At 36.9% G+C, this 9272-nt stretch overlaps 1 protein-coding gene across 1 annotated transcript; it reads left to right on the forward strand.

Moving 5' to 3' along the window:
* Positions 1-1688: 1688 nt before the first annotated feature.
* LOC104210636 (uncharacterized) lies at positions 1689-6755 on the forward strand. The gene is made up of 8 exons (XM_070160415.1): positions 1689-2113; positions 2244-2335; positions 3750-3888; positions 4017-4148; positions 4276-4422; positions 4550-5881; positions 5991-6160; positions 6289-6755. Exons 1-8 carry the CDS (start codon positions 2015-2017, stop codon positions 6440-6442), a joined length of 2265 nt encoding a protein of 754 aa, XP_070016516.1. The 5' UTR covers positions 1689-2014; the 3' UTR covers positions 6443-6755.
* The last annotated feature ends 2517 nt before the right edge of the window (positions 6756-9272 follow it).

Below are 9272 nucleotides of genomic sequence, written 5' to 3' on the forward strand. Positions count from 1 at the left end.
CCTGGAACATATTCCTCAACACGAGGAGGCATTGCCGATTCACCTTGAGATAAAAGAGAAGAGGATGAGGCCACATTCTCCTAAGAAACAGAGGCGGAAGTTTTTGCCATTACTGGAAAATTGCGGAAGAAAAAGGGGAGTCACGTTCCTAGGAAATAACAAGGGTAAAGGTAGAAGGAACCTTTTTTGGGGTTTGGAAATGTAGTAAGTTGGAAAGAACGAGAAGTTGAGTATTTATGGAAGCCCCGCATGCCCGTTGAAGGAGGCCAAGGGGTAGCTAACTGCCATAATCAATGCGGAAGCCTTCAAGGGCTACGTGTGCGTCGCCTTTTGGCACCTTATGACTGCCATCGTTACGAGAATATCGGAGGGGGAAAAGATTTAAGGGCGTTTCTTATCACTTTCACTCTAAGAAACGCGGAAACTATCTGTGCACTGTCAAAATCAAAGGGTCCAATTTCCTCGTCATTATGATGCCCCGCGAACATACTTCCCAAGGCTCAAGACTAGGATCGAGGTTCACCTTCGAGGGTTGTCGATGCTCGATCTCGGGGCAACGCAGACCAACGACTATATTGGAAAAGAGGGGAGTTCCAAAGGGTACAGCTAGAGCCGACAAAGTCTGTCAGGCTAGTCTGAGCCCGCATCATGACGTCGACTAGCTGTCCCATCTCCATATCTTTATAATAAATGCGTTTGTACTATGATAAGATCTTCATTTTCTATATAAAGGGGGTCCTTACCGCATTGTAAGGATGGTTTTTGCTCCATATTAAATAAACTAAAACATTTTGCTCTCTAACACATTCTTTGATATTATTGCTTCCATTTATTATCTTCATTATTGTTCTTCATTTATTGCTTATCATTGGCCATAAAGAGCCTTTGTTGATTTTATTATAACTGCTAGCCATATCTCGATCACCTTCAATAGCTCACAGCTGGGCTCCAGAATCGACCTCGAGGCCCCCGAATCGACAAGCTCGAGACCCTGATAATTAACCTACTGGTTTGGTTATCACCCTATCCTTAACTCTCATTCCGTTTCTAAGTCTCGCGTACATAGCATCATCTGCCTAACAACTAGCATAAAAATAGATCACGTATTTTTAGAGTCTCATAATTAAATTTAATTGTTGTTACCGTTTTCATGGTAAACAAGTAACAAAAATATTCTAGATAAGGGTGTGTTTGGTAACGAAGGAAAATATTTTTTTGAAAAATAAGTAGTTTTCTTACTTATTTTCGGTGAAAATATTTATGAAAAATATATTATTTAGGCAAATACTATATGAGACGAAATGAGTAAGGGCGAGGGAAGGTAGTAGGTTGGGTTCTAAGGGTCGGAGTGGAGGTGGTGATGTTTGGGGGTCGGGGGAAGGGGTTGGGTGGTGGGTGGGGGTGGAGATAGGAAATATTGTGGAGAATGTTGAGAAATAATTTTAAAAAATATTTTATCTACTTTTGATAGGAAAGTTATTTTATTTCCATTGGAGTAAAATAGTTCATGAGAAAAATATTTTCTTAATATTTGCAATTTATGTACAAAGGAAAAAACTCAAAAATAAGACAAAACTAAATAAATCAATACAAAAAACATGGTTTATTTTAAAAAATGAAATCAAATAAAAAAGAATATAGTGCTGTATGGGAAGAACAGGAGAGGAAAGCCCGAAAAGGAGGGGACGAAGAAGAAAAAAAGCGAGAAAAAAACAAAAGGCGTGTCCGAGATTTGGCGGACTGGATTCTCTCTTTTTGGTTTCATCTGACCTAAAAGTAAAACACAGTCCGTCCACATGGACTTTTTTCACTATTTCCTGCCCTAAATTAATTAAATTTTCCCTGTCACTGCACGCAGTAGCTGCGTCTACGCGGTTACTCCTCCATCCTTACATTTAATTTTCTCCATTAATGTTCCATTCTCTACAATTTGAAATTTGAAAATTGAAATAGCTATATGTCAGTGTAGATATTACTCATATTTCAGAAGTGAATTTACTTACTGAAAAAAACAATGGGCGGCTATCGAGCTGTTGCTGCCGCAGTCAGCGGCGATTCTTCTAAATCCTCGGCTGAATCTAGCTTCCGAGAACTTGATGATGTCTTTTTGCAGGTCAAATTCACTAGATTATAGAGAAGCTGCTGTCATTTTTTTCCTTTTTTAAAAAAAAAATTTCTTTGTGAAATTCAATTCTCACATGTCAGCGTGTGTGTTATGTTGATAATAATGATGTATATTTCAGACTCAAACAAGAATATGGCTTGGCGAAGTTCTGAAGATGAGGTTTGATGAGCACCTACATATTTCTGATTTGCTTGCCGATGGGGATCTTCTGTAAGTTTGACTAGTTGTTGTTCTAGTTCTTGCACCTTCACACTGTTACATTTCCTTTCCAACTTGTTGGCTTACATTTGATGTTTACTTGTATCCTCTTTGGCTCCGAAGAATATTGTAGCTTACTAGATGGTCAAGGGGATATGACCTTGTATATGTTATGACCTCAATATTTCAATTCAACCAAGCTGGTAATTTCACTTCAATTTAACTAGACAAAAAAATCAAAATTATGATGGAATTATGTAAATAACAAGGAAACAGATTAACGGCTACTAGAATTAAGGAAACTAGATAACAATTACTGAAATATCAACTTATCTACTGCGAATCGCAGCTTCAGCTTAGCAACTCCAATTCCTCAAAACTTCAGTCACCAACATCAATTGCATTCGTTATTTCAATAACCCTGCAATAAGAACTTGAGTGAGAAATTAATGGAGATACACTTTCAGAGAAGAAGAGGAGAGAATAACCGAGAAGGGGAAGGATTCAGAGAGAAGAGAGAGAGGGAGAGCTAAGAGAGAAATGCACGAGGAAGGAGAGTGATTTTTCCAGAATTCATTATGCCCAATCCCACATCGATTAGAGTTATTTATATCCTTTCTGGGGATCTTCTGTAAGTTTGACTAGTTGTTGTTCTAGTTCTTGCACCTTCACACTGTTACATTTCCTTTCCAACTTGTTGGCTTACATTTGATGTTTACTTGTATCCTCTTTGGCTCCGAAGAATATTGTAGCTTACTAGATGGTCAAGGGGATATGACCTTGTATATGTTATGACCTCAATATTTCAATTCAACCAAGCTGGTAATTTCACTTCAATTTAACTAGACAAAAAAATCAAAATTACGATGGAATTATGTAAATAACAAGGAAACAGATTAACGGCTACTAGAATTAAGGAAACTAGATAACAATTACTGAAATATCAACTTATCTACTGCGAATCGCAGCTTCAGCTTAGCAACTCCAATTCCTCAAAACTTCAGTCACCAACATCAATTGCATTCGTTATTTCAATAACCCTGCAATAAGAACTTGAGTGAGAAATTAATGGAGATACACTTTCAGAGAAGAAGAGGAGAGAATAACCGAGAAGGGGAAGGATTCAGAGAGAAGAGAGAGAGGGAGAGCTAAGAGAGAAATGCACGAGGAAGGAAAGTGATTTTTCCAGAATTCATTATGCCCAATCCCACATCGATTAGAGTTATTTATATCCTTTCTGAGAGTCGATCTAGGCCGTAGGTTGCAATGAATCCTAGCCATCCACGTCAGATTAACTAATTTTTGAATTAGCTGTTAATCTTGTTTAGCTGCTAGCCTTTCCAACTGAATCGTTTCTCTTTTCCTTTCCGTCTCTTTATTTCACGAATATAACAGTATTAACATTTGGAAGTGATAACCTGTGTAGGTTTGAAGTCTCCAAAGTATTATGGAATATGCTATTGGCAAAGTGTGGCGAGCTAAGACATTTGAAGTATGAACCACTTAGTTCACGGAGATGCAGTGGGAGATATATGCCTTACTCTAATGTTGACTCATTCTTGAAGGTAAGTCATAGCTGCATTCTTATCTGATTTGGCACTATTTCAATGGCCGATAATGCTACTTAAGAGGGGAAAAACCCTTAATGAGACCCGACAAAAGGGGATAGCCTTGTAATCCCTTGTTTTGGCAGATCTGCAAAATACTGGGATTAAATGGTATCGATCTCTTCTCCCCATCAGATGTTGTTGAGAAAAAGAACATTCGTAAAGTTTGTATTTGCATTAGGGCACTTTCAAATAAGGCCCGTTCCAAACAATTGAAGGTAAGAATCTTTTCCCAGAGGCTATTCACTTCCTTCTGAAGAAGTTCTGCTTCTTTGTCTAGTTCTTATGTTCTCTGGGTTGCTAGTTATACTTCCTTACAGAAACCTGTTTGTATCCATCCCTTAGGTTCCTGACTTTGACTTGGTGACCTATACGGTAGTCATGCCAAAAGATATGGTAGGTGGCATTCGAAGAAGCTTAGAGACATCAAGCAGCCTTTCAAGTTCTTCTGGTTATTACTCGTATAAAGAACCAAGATCAAAACATATGGAGGTAGGGTTAAATGCACCATTAGTAGAAAATATTGTACGCTATTTTGTTTCTTCTTTTGTTCTACTTATAACAGAAATGCTTAAACCCTTGTTGTAGAGATGCTAATGTATCCATATGTATGATATAGAGAAATAAAACCAGAGAATCTGAAGGAAACTATGATTCCTTATCTGAAGAGTCTGATGAGGCTGAGAGCAAGTTTGTGGGAGAAGAGTCTTGTTGCTCATTTATGAATCAGCTTGAAGATGATAACACCACAGATTCAGATGCAGACAATTCTATTGACGAACATTCAGCTGTTAGAAAGAATGGCAGAGAGAAAATTGGTGTACTCTCATGTTCTCATGGCCACCATGTTTATAAATGTGATTTCTGCAAGTACGGATCAAAATTATCTAAAACTCTTCCATCTCAGTGTGCTAGGAATGACCGTACAGAAGATAGCTGTTCATCAATTTGCACCAATTCTCAATCAAGATCACTAACTTCTCGAGGAAATGGAGGGAAATATAGTACTGCCAATGATAGTATACACTTTGATTATAGGGACCTTAATGTGGTAAATGACGAGTCAGTTGTTGGAGATTCTATGTTTGACAATGAAGTGGAAAGTAGTTATATATCTAACTACTTAGCATTCTCAGATTCAGTTATTGGTGGCACTGATGGAAGTACTCCTGTACCGCGGAAAGGTGAAGATAATATTTTGAACCTTTTTATGGATATTGATTCTCATGAACCAAATTTAAGTGAAAGGACTTCCCAAAACGGACTTCAGAATAAATTTTCTGATACTGAAGATGCAGAAGTTTCATCAACCACTAGCATGAGCTCTGTATTATGTCGGGTGCGTGCTTTGGATTTCGATGATCAATTTGATGCAGATGATTGTTTAACAGCAGAAACTCCTTGTGCCTTGCTGGAAAATGATGCTGATAGGCAGTATAAGTATGCATCTGCAGGTCATAACGCATTGAATGTTGCAACCAACGAGCTCATGTTTCATGATACTAAAGAACCTTCTATAGTAAAACCTAAAATTTCTGCTAGTCTCAGTGAACTGACATATTCCTGTCCAGATGAATTGCAGCCTCTTACTGATAAAATTGTCTCATCGCACGGAAATAGCTCAAATTATTTTGATGAAGAACTGGAGGCTGCAAGAAGTAAAGATAAGTTTGTTGATACTGCATGCAGAAATAATCTTAAGAATGTGTCTTTAGTTAACACTAGTGAAGGATGTGATGGCGATTCACAGTATCTGAAATTTGTTTCTGATGAAGTCAGTAGTACATGTGAACCATCCATGACTTTGGATGGTGTTAACATGGATCAGAATTCTGTTATTTCTGCAAATTGTTGTGAGCATATTGAAAAAGAGCATTCCTGTCCCTGCTCCTCTGTCTACGATTTAGGAGATGCAAGTGAAGTATGTGAACCAACAGTTCCAGGAGATGATGTAAGTATTCCTCATTGCAAATTTTCTTGAACTAACTCTTTTTAATTACAATTTCAAGGCTTTGCCTTTCAATCACATTAGTAATTTCTGTTTTCTTTTTGTTAAATAGGATGATACAAAACATAAAGTTTCATATGTGTTGGAAGAAAATGCTTCACAGAGGCGGCAAGAAACAGATTCTGGTCAATTAAATGACAAACATAGACAGAGGCCATTACTGAAAACAGTTGCCAGAGGCACTGCACTTGTTGGTGTATTGTGTCTGTTGCTGCATTTCAGGTTTGTATTTCACTAATTCTTAAGATTTCTGGTCCTATTTCATTTATTATTTTCTTTCCTCTCTCGATTAGTCGCAATCTTCTCTATTTGGTCAATCACCATAAATCTTGTGCCATTTACATTGACAGTCGTAGGAGAAACAAACAGGAAAGCAGTGAAGCCGGCAGTAGACCAACTCAAAGTAAGAAGTTCCGTGGCAGAGATTTCTCATATGGGGATGGACAAAATGGACGTCGAGTAGATAGAGTTTATCCTTCTGAAAAACTCAAGTTCAAGAATTAGATTCTGGATCTGTGAGACTTAGTAAGAAGCATGGCTGGTTTTTCATATGTTCAGCCCATTTCATTTTAGTGTAGAATAAGCATGAGGTATGGTCCATACGCTAGTAGCTCGTTGAATGGTAAATTTTAGGTTTCCCTATGCTGCTTAAAGAAGAAAAAAAAAAGTAAATAGCTGCTTACTTCCATGAGTTAATGTAATCTTGAAGGAGTTAATGGCTACAATCTCTGTAGTAGGCACAAAGCAAGTAATGATGGGAAACTAGCATCTTGTACCCCGTAGATTACTATTTGTATACTTCATCTTTTTATTTTTATTTTTTGTGATGTCATCTGAGGAATATTTATTTCTTTTATTTCATATTTTATCTTTTGAATCATTAAAGAAAAAGTTTCTAACAGGACACCTCATGAAAAGGGAAAAAAGAAAAGAAAAGAAAAAGATACTGCCCTTCTCCTAGAAATAAGATCATATTTCCTTAAGATATGCATTTATATCAGAGCCATCGTAATCAGTTGAATCAATCAAAACACTAGGATTGTTTCACGTTGTATATGTATGATCCCTTGGAGGCCGTTGGGGTTGATTTGAGGAGGATTCGAATGAAGGTAGAGGCTGAAAATTTGTAGAAGGCCTCGTCTGCCTGAGGAATGCTGCAAACGCAAACACCGGAAAACTTGCATGAATCGCGAAGGCGGCCTGCATTTCGCGAAAGCGAAAGAAGGTTGCCCAGAAATTGTAGAACTCAAATTGACTCCAATTATTACACAGGTATTTCTGCACTACTGAAAATTTCTGCAGTCGGTGATTGAACTTAGAGTTGTGTTGCTGAAGTTTGAAAAATTTGAAGCAAAAAGCTTTGCTAAAACTTAGTTGCAGCTATCGTCTAATTCCTGACACGAATTTCCCAAGCTTTTAAAATTAATTGTGTTCAGCTGGTTCTAGTCGAACTGATTGGTATTTGCTGTAGTAATTTTCTTTCTGGAGTTTGGAAATTGATTTGAAAAGTTCAGCTGGGGACTGTTTAAACTTTAAAGATGGATTAAGATCAGAAAAACCAGCTGAACTTGGCGAGGTGCTGAAGAAGGGACTATTCTGCAAAGACGATATTCATTCTTAAGTTTCCATTTCTTTTTTCAGTTTTCTTTAACAAAAGTTCAGTACAGTTTCATTATATTCATTCTTAAGTTTCCATTTCTTTTTCAGTTTTCTTTAACAAAAGTTCAATACAGTTTCATTCTTTAATTTTTTGCAGAAATTTCAGATTGCAATTTTTTGGTCCAGATTTTGCCCAGTTTAATATTTCAGAACCTGCTGTTTTTTCTTAGCTGAAATCTGTTGAATAACTTGAAATCTGAGTTTTAAACTGAGTTCTTCTTTGTTAGCTGCTGTTAGAATCGAATTAGCTGTTAGAAGATTCAATTCTGGGTTTGAGGATTTGTTCCAAAATTCTGGTATTCTGAGTACCCTATTGAGTTTATATTTTGGAAACTTGAATTTGAAGTTTGGATTTGGAGCTTTATTGAAAGGGTTTGTGATTGAATACGGTGTCTGCTGTGTAATATACTAGTATTGTTTGGACGAGAATCAGTTTTGAAGGTTTGAAACTGATTACAGTGTATTGAAACCAAAGTTCACCAAAGTGGGTGGAAAATATCATCTGAATTTCAATTCCTCTTTACTAAAGTCTTTTTGGAATGAAGGATATTTGTAGTCGTAAAAAAAGCAACTTGATTTTTCTGGGAATTGGGACAGTCTGGTGCGAATTGAATCAACTTGGGTTAAATTTGAGCTGCAAATCTGCAGCAAAACAGCAACTCAAGAAGCCATCCGGAAAAGTTCAGAATTCCATCGACTTCCATGCACAGCTGATTTCAGCACTGATTTAAGAATTCTGCACAGTCCAGTTTCGCACAGTTATTTCTGCACAGTTCAGTTTCTGCACTGTTCAAATTTCTGCAGTTTGGTTCAGTTGGGGTGTCGCCAAACTATTCTGGAAATTGGTTTTGGCTGGAAGTTATTGAAGTTATTGGGTGAATAACTCTTACTGTATAAGTTTATATATATATGTGCACACTGCTTGAGGACTGGTTCGAATTCTGGATCAGGAGAACTGGAAGGACTTTATCTTCTGGTGTCATTGGAAGTTTTGGAGCTGTTTTGAAGAAGGCTTTGGAGCAGATTGTAACAGTTTCAGTTGGAACAAAAAAGTTTGACATAGGCTTTTCATTACTGTACAGTTTTAACAACCTGCGACTGTGATTGTCTTATTTTTTGCATCAATTCTGAAATTGTACTTTTCATTCCCTGATGAATGTAACAGAAGAAATGTTCAGAGAAGTGTCCAGTTTCTTTAATTAGTGTAACTTGTTTTCTTCTAATGTTTCAAATCTAAACTTGATAATTGTTCTTATTAAATAGTATTAATCTAGTTTCTTCTGTGTTTTACTTTCAGTTCGTGTTAATTTGTTCGTGTTTTTCTCTTTTATTTTATTGTTTGTGATTTGATTCATAATCCGTTAGCTTTGTTATCCTTCTTCGTTATTGACATAAGCTTCCACTCCAAACCGGAACTTGGTTACCTACTGTATTGAGAAGTTGGTTTGTGTAGAGAATTGTAGACAACCCTTGTGAGGGAAAAGGCTAGAGTGATAAGTTCAATTGAACGGGGTAACAAAAGCCTTTGAGATTTGAGTGTAAAATTACCTTCTAAACTCGTATCTCTCAGTTTAGGTCTCACATATCTTTAAATTACCTTATTGTTTCAATCAGTAAAGTATTGACTAAATGTGATGGTTAAGGAAAGATACAAGATACTTTAGACAAATGGTCA

This window comes from Nicotiana sylvestris, chromosome 10 (assembly GCF_000393655.2).
Source record: "Nicotiana sylvestris chromosome 10, ASM39365v2, whole genome shotgun sequence".
Lineage (NCBI taxonomy): Eukaryota > Viridiplantae > Streptophyta > Magnoliopsida > Solanales > Solanaceae > Nicotiana > Nicotiana sylvestris.

What these genes read in the sequence shown, in the direction of transcription:
- LOC104210636 (XM_070160415.1), top strand. Translation starts at nt 2,015, where the DNA reads ATGGGCGGCTATCGAGCTGTTGCTGCCGCAGTCAGCGGCGATTCTTCT. An exon ending in TTGATGATGTCTTTTTGCAG is followed by an intron (nt 2,114 to 2,243) that starts GTCAAATTCACT and finishes TGTATATTTCAG; the next exon opens with ACTCAAACAAGAATATGGCT. An exon ending in ATGTTGACTCATTCTTGAAG is followed by an intron (nt 3,889 to 4,016) that starts GTAAGTCATAGC and finishes TTGTTTTGGCAG; the next exon opens with ATCTGCAAAATACTGGGATT.